Raw genomic sequence first — 21,440 nt, 5'->3', positions numbered from 1 at the left:
GATAACTCAGAAAATTGTGTATTAGAGGGGCGGCATTGAATAATAATAAGATACCATTAAAAATTGTATGGAGATATTTTTAAATTTTTTAGAAATAAAAATAGGAACATTTTTAAAAATTTTACAAAATTTATAAATAATTTTATAAATAAAAAAAATTCAATGAAGACGAATGCCTCCACAGAGCTCTTAATGAATCGGTGTCTTTTACCATATCATTATAGTTGTCAAATCCTTCCTTGCCTAATGACTCTATCCCCCTCAATGTCAACAACGAAAACACATTCACTTGCATGAATGTACATCATCTTCTGCTATGTAGAGTATAATTAAGTTCACTGTGTCTTAATTTTGTGATACAACTTTTGTAAGTTATCGTAAGCAAGCAGAAATTTTGTTATAATCGCGCTCATGTTTAGATTTGTGATTGTGAGAGTGTTTAGATGTGTGGTTGTGAGAGTGTGAGTAATCGTGGACGTCCAAAAATTCGTAATTATGAAAAGTGAAGAAACAATACTCAATTATCTTTGAATAGTTTTATTTTTTTTATAAAAAAAAAATGGGTAAAAAATACACTCACACACTTGCTCACAGGGAACTTGAATTCTCAACTTTTTTTGTCAAAAGATGAAGAAATCCCATTAGAGTTAAGATTGCCTAGAAATACAATAACAATAATTTAGCTGATTCACAAACTAATATAGGCTCTGATGGTACTTTTTCACTTTCCAAAAAAAAAAAAGTTGATTATTCAAGATGTGTGAGTATATTTTTTGTCATTTAAAAAAAAAAAAAAAAAAATCTATTCAAAGATAATTGAATATTGCTTCCCCAAAGTCAAATATTTTATTTGTAATGTCTTTCGAATGCTATTGGCCTTTTCACCTGAAAAATGTTCCAAAAGCTTTTGGTTCTTGATGCCTCCAACAATTTGGTGCATTGATTTACTAAATTGTCCCTTATTATCTACAAATATGGTAATTGAAACAATTATAATGGTTCTAAACAAACATCAATATATTAGCAAGCCATTAGTAACTCAGAAGGGTGACCTTGAACAATAATAATATATATAGTGAGATATCATTAAAAATTAAGTGAAATTATTTTTTAAAATATTACAAGTAAAAGTAAAGACATTTTATAAATAAAAAAATTCAATGGAGACAAATATCTCCACGAAGCCCCCTCCTACCCATATCATTATAGTTGTCAAATCCTTCCTTGCCTAATGACTCTCTCTCTCTCTCCCCCTCAATGTCTACCACGAAAACACATTCACTTGCATTGAATGTACATCATCTTTTGCTATGCAGAGGAGTAAATTAAGTTCGCTAAGTGTCTTATTTTTGTGATACAACTTTTGTAGGTTATTGTGAGCCTAGATATTTTGTCATAATTGTGCTTCCATTCAGATGTGAGAGTGTAAGTGATTTTGGACGTCTAAAAATTCATACTTATAAAGAATGATTGTTGAATGATGGAGCAATCAATTCATATGTATCATTTGATTGGAAGAACGTAAAAAAAAAAAAAAAAAATTTAAAATTATATATATATATAATTTTTTTTTTTTATGGAGTAAATTAAAAGCATATCATTAAAAGGTATAATAATAAAATAAATAGATAATATTAATTTCCTTCCACACGACCCCGGGATGTCTTTTTTTATTTTATTTCTTTGTTCTATTTTTTATATTCGTTTTTTTTTTTATCCCTTCAACCAAACAATACTCTACGCCAGGCTGTAGTATAAAACGTGGTCTTTTACGTGTACATTATGCTCTATGCGTAATCACAGGCGTACAAGTTATCTCCCCATTCATCGCATCCATTCCTCATTTTAATTGATTAGGGTTTTCAATTTCACTCCTCGCTGTCTTTTGGTCTTTAGAAAAAGATTTCAGGGTTTTATATATTCTCTCTGTATATCTCTGTTCCTCCTTGATAGGGGGTTAGATTTTTAGGGCTCAAGCCCTAAATCTTACCCCTTAGTTTGTTCTTCTATTTGTCGATTTATCTATATACATATATAAAATGTGTGTGTATATATACATATATTTTTAGCAATTAGATTACTCTCATTAATCCATTGATTCTATAGATATCGTGATGAGTTTAATTGGAAAACAAAGTGGTGGAGGCATGCATCTGAATCCAAATTCGGGGATGAACTTGGTGGTGGGATGTGGGTTTCGGTTCCGATCGGCAATTGATTCGTATTCGGTTGCCTGCGAGGCATTCTCTGAACAGCTTCTCGTTTGATTCCGTAATGGAGTCAAGTTCCGAACGGCTTTGTTAGGTCTTATAGTTATTCGCTTCTTCTGTCCTTTTTTTTAATCTCTATTTCGGATCGAAATTGTTTTTGTTGTTGTTATGAATTCCAAAGCAGGTTTGATGTTGCCCAAGAATGAATCGTTTGGGAAGGCAAAATCAAATTTAGAACCTGATGTAGCTGAGGTTGAAAAATCCCCCAACGGTCGATACATTCGGGTATGACATGAATTCTTACAATCAGATTTCATAAATGTTGTTCTTTGTTAGGGTGAAGAATAGTTTGTTGTTTGTAGATATCATTCAATAAACATTGATGAACTGTACAACATACTATTAGTGATTTGTTTTGGGATCAGCTATGTTGCTTAAAAAAAAAAAGTGTGGGTTGAAGACCCATACTTCCATTGTTCAGTGTCAATTAACAATCATGTGTTGATCGATGCTATTGTCTTATTTTACTTAATTGGGATTAGTGATACCATCACCATTTGTTTTCTGTGTTTTCTTCCTTCAGTGTAATGAAACTTTGGGGAGAGGAGCATTCAAGATTGTGTATGGTTCCTAGTCCCATCTTTTGTTTCTTTGTGTGCAGATTGCGTATTCTACTTATAAATTCAGTATCTGCTTTCATTAGTAGAAACATCCACTGGCTTCAAAAATAATTTGTCTTTGGCTCATTTAACCCTGTGTAGATACAAGGGGTTTGATGAAGTTGATGGAATAGAAATTGCTTGGAACCAAGTGAGTGTCGACGATGCATTACAGTCACCTGAGCATCTGGAAAGGTTATATTCAGAGGTTCACTTGCTGAAGTCCTTGAAACATGAAAATATCATAAAGTCCTATAGCTCTTGGGTGGATGATGAGAACAAAACTATCAACATGATTACTGAGTTATTCACCTCAGGGAGCTTGAGACAGTGCGTTACTTTCATTATTTCTCATCCTTATTCCTCCTTTTCCTTGGTTTTACATGAATTTCAATGTATTCGTGGTTGTTTTTTGATTTAGATACCGTAAGAAGCATAAGAACGTTGATATGAAGGCCATAAAGAACTGGGCTAGGCAGATCCTCCGAGGTTTACACTATCTCCACAGTCACAACCCTCCTATCATTCATAGGGATTTAAAATGTGATAACATTTTTGTTAATGGAAATAATGGAGAAGTTAAAATTGGAGATCTAGGGCTGGCGACTATCATGCAGAAGCCTACTGCTAGAAGTGTTATTGGTAATAGCTTCAATTTCATTGTAAATGTTACCATTTTGTTTGAGCCATGTTAAATAAAATTTATGATCAGTTTGTTTCTCTCACAGGTACTCCTGAATTCATGGCTCCAGAACTTTACGAAGAGGAATACAATGAGCTCATTGACATATATTCATTTGGCATGTGCATGTTAGAGTTGGTTACTTGTGAATACCCATATAGTGAATGCAAAAATCAAGCACAAATATATAAGAAGGTTTCATCTGTAAGTTCACAATCTACCAGCATATCATCCAACCTTCATTTTTCATATAGTGCTCAGTCAAATTTCCTTTCTATTTTTAATTATTGCAGGGTATAAGGCCAGCTGCACTTGGTAGGGTTAATGACCCCCAAGTAAAGCAGTTTATAGAGAAGTGCCTGGGTCCAGCATCTCAGAGGTTGCCTGCATGGGAGCTCTTGAAAGATCCTTTCATTTCATCTGAAAATTTGAAGGGCCCCATACGTGATCCTCTGCAGATGCCCAATTTTGTGCACAAACCAGTAGACGTGCCCAACTCTGATTCTTCTTTCATGGATATAGACCCGAACTACAATAAGCTTTCAGTTGGCACGTTTACGGGAAGTATCATTGAAACTCCTCCTATTTCATCCATAGAGTTTCAGAGGTCCAATAAGAATAATGAATTCAGATTAAGGGGTGAGAAAAACGATGATAACTCAATTTCACTAATCTTGCGCATTGCTGACTTGATTGGTATGTAGTTCTTCTGTACAGAAAAGGCATTGTTTTATTTTGTTATGTTTTCTCAATGACAGTCTTAGTGGTGTTTTGTTTCTAACAGGTCGAGTGAGGAATGTCCATTTTATGTTTTATCTTGATTCTGATACTGCACTTACAATTGCCAGTGAGATGGTTGAACAACTCGAATTGTCAAATGAAGATGTTGCTTTAATAGCTGAGTTAATCGACAGCATGATCATTGTATTTTTTCCCAACTGGAAACCTTCATTTGGTAATTCTAATGGAGTAAAAAGTTATAATGAGGATTCTCGTTTAATTCAGAATGATCAGAACCCACTGAGGTGTTCTCTGGAATCTGGATCAGTTTGTGGCATGGCCGTTGTTGAGCAGCATGTTCTCTCTGAGTTTGATAAAATGGAAAATCATGATGGTGAAGAGTCAGCTGGTTCAGAAATATCAGCCAAAGAGAAGGCCGCATCTGCATTGGATGCTGATCATGACGATGCTTTAAGATCTACTGGTTACGTAACGTGTGAAAGCAACAAGGGTTCGAATGAGTATGGTTCTGGAAGATCCGAAGGCAGTGTTGGTGGGTCTATCATAATGAGTGAGATGACGAAGAACTCAGATATCTCCTTTGTTGATTCGTGCAGTGCAATATCCAATGATTTGAGCTTGTTGAGCATGTCTTCTCAATTTCCAACAGACAAGGATGAGTGCAAAGAGTTGAAATTTGAGCTTGGTGCCATTGATTCACAATATCACGAATGTTTTCGCCAACTCATAAGGATGAGGGAGGAGGCAATAGAAAACGCCAGAAAGAAATGGATCATGAAGAAAAAAGACATCCATTATTTGATGTAGATAGATTTTCTTTTGCTGCAAAATGTGTTTATACTCTTATTCGATTGCTGCCCTTTTCCTTGACCCATTATTTTGACTGAAGAGTAAGTCATTTCATTATTAAGAACTCGTTTCGCTTGGATATTGTTTAAATACCATTTGGTTTTTATATGTTTCCAGTGAAAGTCTGTTTCATGATTCCACTCCTCATTATTTAGCCACGGCTCTTCCAGATACCACTTCTCTTGCAAAGGTGAACATTCAGGAACTCAATATCCAAGTGTTGAAATTTCAAGTGGTAATTATGAATTGTGAATTTTTCTGATTTATACATGAGTGTTATTTTTTTGAATTTTAAATATTTTATGAAAAGTGAAGTCTCAGTTACTTCAAATTTCTCTCTATTTTTTGGGTGGTATTTATATCACTTCAGTCTTGAAGGCTGGGATGAAATTTCTATATTCTGTTCTTTTTAGATATCCATTTTGAATTGCCATACAGCTCACTTCAATTGCCTGTATGGTGCATTTTTCTACTAGTTTTACAGTTTTACAAAAAAAAAAAAAAAAAAATTAAATAAATAAATAAATAATAATAATTAATAATTTGCTTCTCCACAAACTTATATAACTGGATTTAGTACTCACCTTTCCTATTTTCTATGGGATTTTAAGCATGTTTGTTGCTTTTGCTTCTGATTTTCTTTGTGGTTGCACCATGCATTTCCTGACAACCAAATCCAACCTTAAAATGCTACTAGTACGTTATCTGCACAGATTCACATTAATATGATGATATTGAATGCAACTGAAATGAATGGATTTTAATCAATTGAAGAGAAGTGATGTATATCCCATTTGGTTTTGTTTACCAATCCGGTAAATTCACACTGGTCGCTAACAATATGACTTCATATCCAGAGGGCATCATTCAGATTGTTTACTAATCTTATAGCGACATCCATCCACCTCAGTTGGGTTGTCAAAAGCAAGCAATCATGCGGATTAAAACATCAAGCATTTCAATTCTATCTGGCACATTTGTTGCTGTACAGTAGTAACACTCTTGAATTCTTCCCGAGATTTCCAATTATGAGCGCTTTTCTAACATCAACCCACCATATTTTATCTCAAAGTCTTTGATTATCGTACATCCCGTGTCCACAGTAGTCATACAACATAAAATTATTGGATGCATGCCGAGAACCACCTATCTCGGCGCGCGCGCGCGCACACACATGGACAAGAAGAGCAGAACAAGAGCAAATCAGCTGTACAGATGCTTTATCTAGACAAGATCTTAAATCAGAGCACTCAATTTTACTAAGGCGTGTCGAACCAACCATGAACAAAATCAACCAACAACTAAGCACTTGCGGGTACATATGCAATTCAAGTAGAAGCAGCAGAAATTGTGAGGGAGTACAGTTGCTATGTTCCAACTGCTTGATGAGAAGTACATCCCCATGACTGGTAATATTAGCATGCTATATATTACGCTTGTAATATTGGGATGCTATAACTGAAAGTACACGTGCGATGAAGAGCACCTGATAAGAACAAGAGAAAAAAGGCAATCTTAATTTGTTCGGCTTCTTTTGCAACTTAGAGAGGTGACTCAACAGTGAGTGTTGCATGGCACATGGAATGTTTTACATGGATGAGGGGAGGGCCAAAACCGAAGGAATACAGTAGACAAGATTTGTTCGGTTTGAATAAGCTAAATATTTGGCACAATTCACAAAGAAAATACAAGTATACAAAACTTGGTCCAAATTGTCCTTAAAAGAATTCTATCTTCATCATGTATTGCAGCTCAACATATTTCACACCAACATTAATCTAACAGGGCAGTTCAACAAGAAGGAGAATACAAGTAAAGCAAGTACCCAGTGGTTTACCGAGGGAATAAAGCAATACTGTACTCCGAAGTAAATAACCGGGTCCGGCAGGAACCATGGTCAAACAACAACCCCATATAGCCATTATGGGGCATTTCAAGTTCTATACACATCGGCAAACCATCTTGTTTGGCTTTCCTTTATTCTCATACAAATTTTATTTTAGCCTTGCCATTTATCTAGACTTCCCCTTTCTCCTAGAGAACAGCACTACTTCGGCAACCAGCTCATTGTTCTGTGAGCAAAGTTAACCTTTACAACTAATTCGGAATAACCAGAAACAGAAGATAAAGACATCAAAATGTCAAGGTGCATCCAAGTCATTGAAGTACACATGGAATGACTTAAAAAGTAATAGACAATAAGTATTGAGCGGCATTGGCTAAAATGTTTGTAACTTTGCCAATTATTCAAATCATTTACAGCTACATTATTACATGCTCTCAACTAATTTTCGGCTCTCATCATGATCAACTTAAAGCAAAGCCATTTGCAAAACGTTTTATAAGATCGTAATAGCCAATTCAAGCCAATCAAAGCCAAAAAACCGGGATAGGAACCTATCATGGTAATTGTACAAATGATCCAAAGAATTATACATGCCATCTGCACCATCTTCATAGACGCAAAAGCTAAACAATTTTGTTGCTATGACCACTTCAACCTATTAAAGTTCAAACATAACAAAACAAAGAATGTTGGCACAAATAGGATTGACCATACAATTGACCATCAATGTTGATAGTAGCCATGCAATTTCGTAAAGCAACAAGATGCTAATTATTCAACCACAATAGACAAGATATCTCATGAACAGTTTTCCAAGTTTTCATTATTATTGAAAGAGACCATATCAAGTTTGACAAGTAATCATCCAAAAAAAAGTAATACTACAGGAACAACATTCTTAAATCCCACTTACCACAAACACAAACATTCTTGAATCTAAATCCACAATAGAGAAATGTAACACTGATGAGATTCTGTAAACAAAATTACATAAAAGAATCATAAGCATGAGCCAGAGATATATCCACAGATTTATTCACAACGTCAATAGTGTTCGATACAGTTTCCACACAGAAGACAGCGAGAATGCACAGAAAGGAACAATGAGTGAACATGAATCAAGAAGAATGTTTTGAACAAAATAGGCATGTGGGAGCATACATACACTTTTACCAACATAAGGCCAGATGAACCAGGGATATTTTGGTGGACTACCAGTTTTCCTTGACGATTTTTGACTTCTCTAGTATGAACTTCCCTTCCTTGTACTTCTGTGATTCCTCATAAGCTCGTTCATACTTCCAACCCAGCACTTCGCGGCAGTCACAGCAGTAAACATCACCAACTGTGTGGAGACCAGTCATGAGATGCCTGTCCTCTTTGGGCCCCACAACAATATTCATTGCATGGGAGAACAAAAATGCACGACCATGTCTTCCCTAAGAACCAGATGATATAATAAAAAATTGGGGATATGTATTGAAATACAAAGCTTCTAACAGAGCCACAACAGAACAAGTAAAGTACAATTTTTCCCCCCAGTTTTTCTAACAATTGACAACAATCAAAATACTAATTCCACTAATCCCTTTTAGATACAATGTTGGGACTTCTATGACTGTGCCACAATGGTTTTTCATAGAACGATATAATTATCAGTATAAATCAAACATTTTATATAAAAATAAGTGCCTTGCATAATTGAAATTTAATTTCCCCAACTTCATCAATAAAGTAAAAAATCTTATATTTTTCTTTTACTGATTATTATTAATTTCTTCTTCTTCTTTCATCAGTAATTATTGTCTCCACATTTACTTGACAAGTCACTCTTTCCAACAGTATCCAAAGGGGTTTCAACACCACTACTTCGAGATAATGATACCCGTGTTTCAAAGGTGCAATACGGTTAGATTAAATGCATAACACCCCTTATTTCGAAGATTTGAAGGTGTAGCATCATTAATTCGAGTGGTAATTAACGCCTTTATTTCGAAGATGCAACACCTCAAAGTGACGATGCAACACCTCAAAGTGACGGTGATGCACCTTCAAAATAAAGGGTGTTGCGCCCACTCAATCCAAAGGTGCTGCATCTAGAAAAGAACTTTTTATGCTAATTGAATCCATTTAACAAATAAAACACCATGATCACAACAGCTATAAGATAACAGCACTTACCATATCTATCTATCTATCTATATGCATCTATGACGTATTAAAAAAAACCAGTATAACATCTTCACCTGAAAAGCTTTAGAAATGACATCATCGTGAAGGGCAACATTGTTTCGACAATTACAACAACTGTACAACCTTGGTCCCAAGAGTTCCGCCATCAATGATCCAAATGACCACCAATTGGTTAACTGCAGTTTCCAATCAAGATCGTTTCGAAACAAAAGGGTAATAAATTAAATATATTGATAATGAAAAAAAATAAATAAATAAATAAATAAATAAAATAAAATAAAATAAAAGACCCTGACACAGCAAAGGGGGATAAGGAAATTTTTACCTGAATTAGCAACAAGTTTTGTGAAACATGTATCTCATCAACCGTTCTTTGACCAAATATGAACTGTTAAATAAATGTAACTATCAGATTGTAAACAAACGAAAGGTAATGATTATAAAATTGAAAAAATGATTTCAAACAAGATAATTAATGAAGAAAGAGACTGGTAACAGGATTAGTATGCAGCGTAAATAACAAGAATATACCCAAATTAATTTAACCAAAAAAAAGAAGAAAAGAATATACCCAAATTAAAAAACCAAGATCAGAGTCTTAAAGGCAAGAAAGAAGTGAACCCAGTAATCCAAATGTTTTTTTAAAAGTGAAGTAGAGGAGGATCTAAGCTGCGATTGGATTGTGTGTTTTAATATGCATGTACGTATAATTGTATCTATATATAATTGTTCAATTGATAAATCTGAAATGATTTTAGACGAACCTGGCCACTGCATCATGGTGAGATGATTGATTGAGAGAGAGGGTTTTCAGTTCTCTGAACAGTCGAGTCGTGTCGGAGTTTGGTGAGTTCTGATTAGAAGATGACAACTTGCTCAGCAACTTATCAGGTAAAAAAATTGGCATCTGTCTAAAATAAAATTACAAATTTGCCTTTGATTTTGTACGGAAATGGATCACATGTGAGCTAAATGATGTAGCTTTGGAGAATGTAAGATTATATTGGATTATATTTAAATAAATAAACATATATACGCGCACAAATACTCTCATTTATTTTGAGAGAATGCAACTTACTATTTTGAGTACTTAAAACAAATAACCCCAAGGTTTGGATAAAATACACACACTTATAAAAATTATTTTTTGGTCCAAAATTATTAAAAAAACACTAGTACAAATACTCTCATTTATTTTGAGAGAATGCAACTTACTATTTTGAGTACTTAAAACAAATAACCCCAAGGTTTGGATAAAATACACACGCTTATAAAAATTATTTTTTGGTCCAAAATTATTAAAAAAACACTAGTACGGAAAGATAAAGGAGAAAATATTAAATACCCGAAATATGGTATCCAAGGTTATCTCAATCCCACCACCTCTATTATCCAAGGACTGCCATTGTCCTGGAGTACTATAACCTAGGAATATTTAATACTTTCTCCAAAGGAAGGATAACATGGTCATTTTATAAATAAAAAAATGAGAAGGAAAAGTGTCATTAAGAACACAGACCAAAACTTAAGAGAGATCAAAGTAATAAACCTTAAATACTATATCCTGCATAACTTGACAAAATCTCATAGGAGAACACAACTCTCATTTATGAGAAATTACTACATGGTCTTAGACCAATCATCATTTGCCAATTCTCATTTATGCAGAGTACAAATTTACTTAGGTGTCAAATGATAATTGATCGAAACGAATAATGCAAGACCATCAAATAATTTTTCCTTATTTATTTTGAAAAGTGTAACATTTAGTACAAAGTAAATAGTGTCGTATTATTCAAGTGAAAGGTGCTTTCATTGTCCCCATTAACTATTAAATAACAATGAAATTTGGGTTTTTTAAAATTTAGTTTAAAAAATACATGATTTAATATATTACATTTTATAATTTTTTTTAAAATAGTTGTTTGTTTAAAGAATTCTTAAAAATTATTTTTAAAAAATTGAACCAATTAGGTTGGTTTTTGATAATGCAATTCGAGAACATCATTATTTCGAGAATATAACTCCAATCTATCTTGAGAGCGCAACAATGATTTTACTCCAATTAGGTTGGTTTTTGATAATGCAATTCGAGAACATCATTATTTCGAGAATATAACTCCAATCTATCTTGAGAGCGCAACAATGATTTTACTCTTGAAATCTTCAATTCGAAAATGTACCATTTATTACCAAATAATGGTGTTATATTATGGAAGTAAAAAGTGCCTTTGTGACTCTGGCTATGCCAAAAACAAGTATATGAGTAGGACAATACTTAGACCTACATTATTCTGACGGGTGATGTGGACCAATAATATATGAGTACGTCCTCTTTTAATTACAAAATTAGATTAAGTAATTAACCACCATATCTGATTTGATAAGTGAATATATATTCTATCATTTTTTATTTGATGATTAAAGATGACGTGCTCATGTTTTATTGGTCCAAATCAATAATTAAAATAGTGTATACCCTCACTGAAGATCTAAGTATACCTCAAATAAATAACTGTTCCACACTTTCGTCCTACAATTTATGAAACAAACAAACTGTCCCCATACAATATGCATGGAATCAAGCCTTCAAAATTAAACTTACGCGCCAAAGTAATTCAGAGTTAAGTCAAAAGGCAGTTAATGTATTTTTACCATCAATATTATAGTATAAAAATTATACAAATAAAATTACAGACTTTATCCCCTTTCTTCTGCTCCCTGAAGGTGGGTGTAGAGTTTGAATATTCTTATCACTGTCAACGAGGAGAAAAAAGAAGCAGAAAAAAAAAAAAAAAAAAGGGAAATCAAATTGCAATAATTGATGGACTTCAAATCTGGTGATTCTAGAATCTAGCTTGATCCATAATGCCGAAACACTGCTTTTACACTGCTTCTTGGTACCTGTTGCAAAAAACACTTGGGCCTGTTTTGGCATCTATTTTGTTTTGTTTTAGGCCTGTTACAGTAATCTTTTTAAAGCTCAAGACATGTTTGACTAGACTTGTTGTGTTTTAAACAGTTGTAAAACAATTTTTAAAAAGGCCCAAAATCTGAAACATCATTTTGGTGTTTTTTGTTATTTCGGTATTATTTGGACTAAAAATCACTATAGCGGAGGAAACAAAAACCATCATTTTACTGTAGCGGAGACAACAACTGAAGGAGGTATAAAAAGAAAATTTTGTTTTTGCTAGGGTTGGCATTTGCTCTCTTGTTTGTGGCGATTCTTGGCGTCTGCTGTCAACAACTCGAAGGACATATAAATCCAAGGTTCCACTGCTGTTTTTGGCCGAAACCTTCTACGATCTGCATTTCTTTGCTGTTATCTTCGACGATCTCGACAGGTTTGATGACTTTGTTTGAATATCTGAGTTTTTTTTTTTTTTTTAGTTTGGAGTTTGATTGCAAGTTCGAAGTTTCTTTTGCTGTTTTTTTTTTTTTTTTTTTTTTTTTGCTTGGTATTGATTTGGGAAATCCATTAAATTTTAGAGTCGTTAAATGGTTTGCTAAAAAGTTCAAATTTTTTTGAGAGTTTTGCGTTTGATGGGTCGCAAGGTTTGGTCATTGATGTCTATTACCCAACCTCTATTTGTTTAGATTTCATAATTTTTTTATTTTTATTTTTATATCTAATTAACAATGGGTTTTGCTTTAGGAAGATTTCTTAGCATTACAATGGTTTCACTTTGAATAGACAATGGAAAGGCCAATCTAATAATGGGTTTTGGTTAAATTTTCAGTTCTTGTTATCTAAAATTTTCGAAGTTTAAGTTGAATTTTCTCAATAATTAGCATGTAAGTTAAGAGCTGATGTGTTCTTTTTTAGGTGGAGTGTCTTCTATTTATTTGATTCAAGTGTCTTTTTATTTTATTAATCCTGATGGTCCCAATTAACAAGGACTTCCATTCCCTATGTATGATTGATTTTCATTCGATATGAAAATCAAATAAATAGAAGAATTCAGGGCCCGAATTAGCTTGAAAACTCCATCCCTTTTTTGATATATATTTATTACTAATTGATTCTTTAGTTATAAGTAACAATTAATTCCTAACAATGACGCACCCAATATACCTGTCATTACTTTTCTTCTCTTTTATCACTACCAGGCATCTATGGAGACTCCATTAGAATCAGGATTTTTGTAAACAATGGCAAAGAAAATTTGTAGAAAAGTTTAGAGAATAAAATAGAAGGCTACAATACAATATCTTTAACAGGGAAAGAAAAATATCAAAGGAGTGCAACCAGCAAGAAGACAACCCAAAAGGCACTGTTTTTCTGTCAGTTCCTTTTTCTCTCTCACATTTTTTTTAAAAATACCCAACATGTTGCCCAAAAGAAAGTCGAATATGAAGGCAATTGAAACTGCCAGGTGTTAAGCCTTTTTGGCTTCAGCATATGATAAGGATTTCCACAATATGAGATTTCTTCAAATCTAGAACATGGTGAACACCTATTAAAAGTTTTTATTAGACCATTATGTATTCTATTCCTTGATGTGCCTATTAAAGGACTCGTCCTTTCTTGTCTTCCTTATCATTAAACTTAGGACACTTTCTCCACATGGCCAATCTTTCCACGTTAATAACATGCATTCTTCTTTTTAGTCCTAGACATGTGCGTTATTGAATTCATCAAATGGCCTCCAATCTACAAAGTAAAGAGGCCATATTTCACTTACAACTGGTTTTTTAATCACAGAGATCACAGGGTAATTGCCTCCTTTTTTACCAAATTAATTATATTTACATACTTTTGAGTATCTAATTTGTATCTTGGTTTTCATAATAACTTTTTGGAAATGCAAAAATGACTATTGCTTCATTGTTTACTGTCATATGCTGTGGACAATTGGCTAATATTTGACTTATATTTTCTGCATGTGCTTCCTGCTGTTATGTAAATGCTATGATGGGATTCAATTTGAGGTCATCTTCAAAAATTTGGAACTAAGCTTGAAAAAAAAGGTGTGCTTACTTTGATGGCTCATTGAATTTTAATGATTGATTATTATATGTATGTGACCAGTGGAGATATACTCACTTTATTTTTTCATTTTCCAAGTCGCTATATATTACAAACAAGAAAAGCTGGACTAGTATTTTTGAGATGTGTTGGGCAGTTAGAAGAAAATTGTAATATTTGCTACCATGTATTATTTACATTTTATCTCTTGTAATAAATAATACAATTAACTTAGTTGTGTATAGAGATTCAAAACAGATTTATTTATGTCAACTTTTAATAAAGGTTCCATTGTTTGTTCAATATACGTAGGTTGGTATATTGTCATTTACTTCCAATGTTATACATTTGATTTTACCACTTGAGTAAATTTTATTTGAATAGGTTGTGGGGATTATGAAATTGAAGACTCACTAGGATGTATTGAAATTATTGTTTTTATACCCAAAAAATTAGTTATCGGAGATTGGAGAGGTTAATGTAAACTTGACTTTTGGGCTTCAATTAAACTACAAATTAGGTGGATGATGTCTGACAGGTACCAGGATCTCAAGCACTTCCAAAACCTCCTCTCATTTTTGCAATTTTAATACATTGAATTAGAAAATGTGGTAAACACTCACTTGAATCATTCTTAATTATGTTCCTTAAACATAATTGAGTAATTGATGTTGAATGTTGCTTATATGAATCCATTGAACTCCTATACTTCAAAAATTTTCATATAAATTGATGTAAACTATTAATCTCAACTAATTCAATTTTTAAACATGTTTTGTTTTCAAAATTCTTAAAACGCATGACTTACCAAACATATTTTGTATATTTTTATTTTCGACATTTTCACAGCAAAACATTGTTCCCAAACGTGCTTCTGATTTTTTTTTTTTCCAAAACACTCGTACAACAAAAACACTGTTTCTGTTTTAGCAAAAAATAAAACGCCTAAAACAAAACGCATGCCAAACGGGCCCTTAGTATTTACAAAATTCTTTTACACACACACACACATATGGGTCAAGTGCATAAAACACTCCGAAAGTATGCTTATACTGCATATCACACCCCTCACATGCAAAAAATATCCCTAAAGTTTTAATTTGGTACAAATAGGTTCATTTGACAAATTTAAATTTTAAGTTAACTAAATTACTCATATTGAACCATTTTATAAAATATATAAAAATAAATAATTTTGTAAAATGACCAAAATGACATTATTAGAGGACGTCCCTCACGTGCAAAAAACACCCCTAAAGTTTCAATTTGGAGGCCCCTCTGAGAAATTTAAACCCTAAGTTGACTAAATTACCCTTGTTGAACCATTAAAAAAAAAAATTATAAAATGACTGAAAATGACACTATTGGAGGACGCCGGTAATGGATAAGCAAAAATAAAAATAAAAAATAAAAAATAAAAATAAAAGTATAAAAGAAAAGTAAAAATAAAAATAAAAAAACAAAAACAAAAATAAAGTGCAAACTAAAGAAAATAAATCTACTCCAAACTTCGAAAACCAGTGTACACATTAATCGGGATTTTTTTTTTTTTTTTAACAGTGTTGGTATGAAAAAAAAAAAGTTTAGAGATATTCATAGAGAATAAAGTTTTTTTTTTTTTTTTTTAAATAAAAAGGTAATATACACATAACATCCATATATTATGAGATTAATAGCATATATACCTCATTGGGTATTTTCGGAAGAGTAAAAAGACAAAACAGGTATTATATTGCTAATTTATGTCAGGAGGGATATTTTTGTACAATGTTAAAAGATTATGGACGTTTTTGTATACTTTTTCAAATAGTGGTAAAAATGTTACGCAGAGCATACTTTAAAGGTGTTTTCTGCACTTGTCCCATATATACACACCGGGGCGGAGCAAGAATTTGGTTTAGGGGGGCATATTAAGCCTGGATAAATTTTTTTTTTCCAACTAACTATAAGCAAGAAAACAGGCTGAAAATATATTAGTGTAACAACACTGCATTAGAATAAGTGAATAAAAAATGAATAAGAAAAGAAAAAAAGAAGGTTATTGCATATAAATTATGCATGAGTGCAAGAAAAAAAAAAATTTTAAGAAGAAAAAGGAAATTTTTAAGGAGTTAAAATAATATATATATATATATATATATATATATATATATATATATATATATGAGAGAGAACTTTGAAGGAAAAAATAGGTTTTAATTGTAGAAAGAGAATACCTAAGTTTTTGAAGACAACAAAAAGAAATTCGAAGAATAAGAAGGAAAAGAAATAAAGAATTAAGGGTTAATTACACTGACACCCCCTCAAGTTTGGCCAAATATTACACTGAAACATCTTTCGAAAATAATTGTCACTCATATTACAAATGTTTGATCTTTTTTTCACTGACATTCCAAAAGTTACTTTTCAGATGTGTCAGACTACTTTTTACATATAGAAAGACAATGATACCCCATTTGACTTTGATTTGATTGAGTGAAGTGTTGTTTGATGATACAAATAACATTTTTGCCCTTCATTGTTTCAGATGTGATACTGTTTCATATCACGCACATTTCATATTTTCCAACTACATGCTTCATCATAATACTTAATATATCTTACACCGGCACATAGAGTAACATGTTTCATCATAATACATAACATATTTAATTTGGGTAACTTTTTCTAATTTATATATACATATATATAATACATAAAATTTATATAAAATTTATTAATTTAATTTTTAAATATATTTAATATTGACTTGCATTATTATTTATGTAGATAAATAAATTTGAATTTAAATCTATAATTAAATTTAAAAACATGAAATTGAATATTATAATTAAAAAAAATTCTTAACATATATATTTAAATAAAAATTTATATATATTTAAAAATTAAATTAAATTTTATTTAATGTTAACATTATCTGATGCAATTCAGGTTTGAATACTACATTATCAACAGAGAACAAAAAACTCATTAAACACCAATAAACAATTTAATTCAAGCAAGAACTAACAAATCTGAGTTAAATCAAACAAGAAATCTCATTTTATATGGCATGAACAGAACAAAGTAAAGTAAATTAAATTATATTTACTGAAAAAAGAGTAAACTAAATTATAGAATTAGTAACGTATTATATATTCGAACCCATGATCATGAATGATATTAATATCATCAATTAATTAAGGAACTATGTAAATATGATGATATTTATTGAGTACATAGATATCCGGTGTACTATCTGCTTCTTCTTTTTTCTTTTTTTTTTGTTAGTAAGAAACCCATTTTATGAGGAAGTGAAGGCATCTTGAGTATATATTTTTGATTTGTAAAATAGCCTAAGTCTATTACATTTGTAAATGTATATAATTGAAACCTTGTTTTTTTTAGAAGAGAGATGGAGAGAAGAGGAAAATGGTAAAGGCCTTTGTGGAGGGAAAAATCTCCCTCCAATAAGAATTGAACACGTCATCACTATATACATCTACATTTGGTAGATTTCAGAAGCCCATCCGGATCAAGCCCAAATTACATTATTCTTTAACCCAATATCATTTATATTGGACCTCCAAGGCCAGGTAAAAACATTAATCATCCTAACGTCACCACTGTTGAAGTTCCGGCCCATTGGTCAAGTCATTCAAACCAAGTTGCATCTAGCCCAAGTACAATTAAATATTGTCCAGTCTTATTAAGCAAATGATTCAACACAGAAGGAAAGTTCTATACAAAGCAAGTTCTACGTAGGAAATATCATACGATAGAAAGAACTCTATTTGTAAAGAAAGTCATGTATGGGAAGAATTGGAGGACAAGTAACCCGAGTCCTACTTTAATTCTACCAATTTTGTGTATAAATAAAGGCCCAGACTTCCAATAAAAGGATCCAAGTAATTCTATACTTCTTTATACATTGTTCTTGTTTATTTTCACTATTCTTAAGTGTGTTGTATTATTTTTCTCAATCGTTATTGGTTGAGCGGAATTTTGCATCTACACTTTGGCGCCGTTTGTGGGAACGTGTGCAAATATATTCCCACTCTTGTTTCACAAGTGAATCATGTAACTACCATCCGGAATGTCGAACGGAGGATCTTCAACAGATCAACAGACGTAGTTGATGCAGAAGATGCGTGAAGAGTTTCTACATCAGTTTGACGTACTTCGTCAAGCAAACGAAGTTAGCGTGGCTCAGATCGCCTTGCTTCAACAGCAAAATAACACTCTGCAAACGGCGATGGCTCAGTTGGCACCACCGCCACCACTAGGTGACATAGCAGCACCCCATAATCAGAATATTCCTCCAGTTAACGGGCTTCCGCCTAATGGGGCACAACCCAACGAGGCTCAGCCAAACGAGGTTCAGCAACAACAGAGGGCAAGGTCCGAGGCTGTTGCCTCAGACAACGTCCCTCGTCGCACGCAGGACGAGCAAGTCGAGTCTGGCCATAAGCTCACGGTATGGTCCAATGGAATTCCAGATCGTATAGATGTTCAGGATACCTTTGATGAAAAAAGACTCCTGAAGATTCAGACACCTGTTGAGATGGCTAGAGAGCACAAAAACTCCCTGGTCAAAACTCCTTTCACTGACGATGTGTATATAGTCGAGTGGCCCAAGAAATTTACCATGCCTTCTTTTACTCAGTTTGATGGTACGGGAGATCCTTCTCGGCACCTAGATCATTACGCCCAAAAGATGGCTTTGGATGACCGTAATAACCCTTGGATGTGTAAAGTTTTTCCTACCAGTTTGACAGGAGCAGCACTAGAGTGGTTCAGGAATAGGCCACATAAGTCTATCCTGGATTACGTAACACTGTGCACTATGTTCCTAGCACAATACTGCGGAAATAAGAAGCAAAAGAAGAGTATTGCTAGCCTCTTTACCGTAAGGCAAAAGAAGGGGGAAACACTATAGGATTTCTTATCTAGATTTAACATGGAAGCCTTGGAAATAGCAGACTGTCATCCCGCAACTGCTATAGAAACATTTAAGCTTGCAATGATTCAGGGGATGAAGTTTCACACTTCCTTGGTCAAATATTCTCCTCCCGACATGCAGACTCTCAATGCCAGGGCCCAGATTTATATTCGGCTCGAGGAAAATTGTGATACCCCTGGATTTCCTGATGCGGGTTGGCCAGACCCACGCTCGATTACCCGAGGACATCAAACCAATTAGCAATTAACGAACACAGAATACAATTAATATAATAGGAACGAATAAAAATTTTGCTGAAAAGAAACTAAAACGAATATCCTTTATTGAAAATCCTCAGAAATAAAAATTTTATAAATAAGAAATAGTTTGATACATCCAACTTCTTCTCCACTTCTAATACAACTCGGGAATCTAACTTGTGGACCCCTACTAAAAATCCAATACTGAAAAATGAACAACTGAAAAGAAATCCAATGTTAAACCATGAGGAATACTCCTACGTCGTCGGTAAAGTGAGTGACCGTTTCTGCTCAGCACGAACAAGTCTAAGTCTAGAACTGATGAGTACCTGAAAAATAGTAGTGGTTCAGGCCCACGAACAAGTTCTAACCTACTACAATCCAAGCAGAGACTCAATACGCATATACATTCTAACCAACTCAACCATAGCTAATAATCCGTACGTATGTATATTCACACTACAGGACTCTCACTGGGCTACGAAGAGGGTCTCAACCTGAATAGAAGGCAATATGCGAAAAACGCACCCATAGGTGGGTATGAGTACCTAAACCTAAACAGGGTATACCTCAACCCTCACAGCCAGCTACCCATCCTATTACATATATGCACCATAACCATCGACGCTGAGACTCAAGCTCACATCGCGGTATCATAAAAATATATTTAAACTCCGTTCCTAACCATCCACAATAAATCCAGTAAGTCGTTCGGCGTATTCAACCGCACCGACTCATAAATATAAGGAGGATTTTATTTAATAACCCGTGCCCTTATTCCAAAATAGGTTGGACTGAGTATTTTGAATCAGTCGGTCCCTAGTATGCCACCGTCCCATACCGGCGCATACAATCCACAAAATCCATATAATTAATAGAATAGGTAAAACTGTTCACCAATTAACATCCATAAGGTAGGAATTAGCGCTTTGAGCTAAACCATATCTAGTATGTCACCGTCTCATACCGGTGCATACAATCCTCCATATCCGTGTAAATTACAATAAATAATAAGCCAGTAATTTACAGTCCAAAACCAAATATTCCTACCATTGCAGAAGAGTACTTAGTATTTCAGCAATTTAAATCCAAAACCATGTAAATTACAACCGATACATAACAGTTTAGCAATTTACAATCCAAAACCAAAATCCAAATAATTGCAGAAAGAAGATTAAAAATCTCGCAATTAAAATCCAATATTAATCCATGTAATTACATCAAAGAATTTAATATTCTAACAATTAACATCCAGAACATGCATAGTTCCAATTTAATATAACAATGACTCTATCATGTATTTAAAATAAGTTCTATAATCATATTATAGTCCAATAAATCGCTAAATTAATTTAAGCAATTTAATTCTTTCCATCCGGTAACAGCGTACTAAGTTGTATACTTATCTTCTGTTTTATCTTTTAGCAGAGAACCACACCCTATGCCACAAGTCCAATTTATTAATTAAAAGACTTCACAGTGCTTTTAAAATAAATTTAGAATCATTTTATAGCACCCTAAACTGTCAGATTAAAACTAATCAGTAAATCTCCTTCCAGCTGTTAATCGCACGCAAAGTTGTCAAATAACGTACTGTTAATTCTATTAATACAAAGAGGGTATTTTATGCAATATAATACCTTAATTTTATCCTAAAATAATCATTTAAAACCCCATTAAAGTTTCAAAACTGTTCAGAAACCCCAAGTGCCCAAACAGTAGCTAAAAACCTACCGTACGTATTAAAATGGAAAGAGCCTACTCTAAAAAAAAATAGAGCAAGCTTAAACCAACATTGAGCAGGCTCCAAAAACTTTTGGAGTAGGCTCAAAGTGCTTGGAGCCGCCTCCAAAATATTTTGGAGCCGCCTCCAAGAGGGGGAAGCCCACTGGTCCGCTTCCATATTTTGGAGCCGGCTCCAAGAGGGGGAAGCCCACTGGTCCGCTTCCTTTTTCGTTTCCGATGATCTGCTTCGACCCCGGCCACTTTCTACCCTTCAGTTGGTTTCTAAAACTGATCCTAAGGGTCTTATTAATACCAAATAGCATCCCAATGATTTAAAAACAACAATTGGAATTAAATACGACATCAAAACAACAATCAACTT

General features: G+C 33.3%; 3 protein-coding genes and 1 long non-coding RNA gene across 7 annotated transcripts; 3 read left to right on the top strand and 1 right to left on the bottom strand.

Annotated features, from left to right (window-relative positions):
- Window positions 1-1,791: 1,791 nt before the first annotated feature.
- On the top strand, window positions 1,792-5,281 carry LOC132308168 (serine/threonine-protein kinase WNK8). The gene is made up of 7 exons (XM_059806182.1): window positions 1,792-2,495; window positions 2,794-2,831; window positions 2,972-3,199; window positions 3,291-3,511; window positions 3,598-3,755; window positions 3,845-4,247; window positions 4,336-5,281. Exons 1-7 carry the CDS (start codon window positions 2,379-2,381, stop codon window positions 5,097-5,099), a joined length of 1,929 nt encoding a protein of 642 aa, XP_059662165.1. The 5' UTR covers window positions 1,792-2,378; the 3' UTR covers window positions 5,100-5,281.
- A 648-nt stretch (window positions 5,282-5,929) lies between these two features.
- LOC132308169 (protein yippee-like At4g27745) lies at window positions 5,930-10,119 on the bottom strand. Of its 4 annotated transcripts, XR_009482392.1 has the most exons (6): window positions 9,945-10,118; window positions 9,506-9,568; window positions 9,234-9,356; window positions 8,153-8,426; window positions 7,901-7,961; window positions 5,930-6,627 (listed from the first exon to the last, which is right to left on the bottom strand). XR_009482392.1 is itself a non-coding variant. In XM_059806186.1 (5 exons), the coding sequence occupies exons 3-4, from the start codon at window positions 9,324-9,326 to the stop codon at window positions 8,199-8,201; spliced, it is 321 nt and encodes a 106-aa protein (XP_059662169.1). In that variant the 5' UTR covers window positions 9,327-9,356; window positions 9,506-9,568; window positions 9,945-10,119; the 3' UTR covers window positions 5,936-6,627; window positions 8,153-8,198. The 4 variants fall into 4 exon arrangements, 3 of the variants coding, with proteins under 3 accessions (XP_059662169.1, XP_059662168.1, XP_059662166.1); XM_059806186.1 differs by lacking the exon at window positions 7,901-7,961 and having other exon boundaries at window positions 5,936-6,627; window positions 9,945-10,119; XM_059806185.1 differs by lacking the exon at window positions 5,930-6,627 and having other exon boundaries at window positions 7,824-7,961.
- Window positions 10,120-12,345: 2,226 nt separating this feature from the next.
- Window positions 12,346-14,440, top strand: LOC132310441 (uncharacterized). Its single transcript, XR_009482607.1, has 2 exons — window positions 12,346-14,154; window positions 14,252-14,440. It is a non-coding gene; the product is annotated as an uncharacterized LOC132310441 (long non-coding RNA).
- A 3,838-nt stretch (window positions 14,441-18,278) lies between these two features.
- LOC132309889 (uncharacterized) lies at window positions 18,279-19,070 on the top strand. The gene has a single exon (XM_059808150.1). It carries the CDS (start codon window positions 18,279-18,281, stop codon window positions 19,068-19,070), a length of 792 nt encoding a protein of 263 aa, XP_059664133.1.
- The last annotated feature ends 2,370 nt before the right edge of the window (window positions 19,071-21,440 follow it).

The sequence above is a fragment of the Cornus florida genome, unplaced genomic scaffold, assembly GCF_030987335.1.
Source record: "Cornus florida cultivar Cherokee Brave unplaced genomic scaffold, ASM3098733v1 CherokeeBrave_3.0.0_Hap2_Chr05, whole genome shotgun sequence".
Classification (NCBI taxonomy): Eukaryota; Viridiplantae; Streptophyta; class Magnoliopsida; order Cornales; family Cornaceae; genus Cornus; species Cornus florida.
This window is presented reverse-complemented; position numbering and strand designations above follow the sequence as displayed.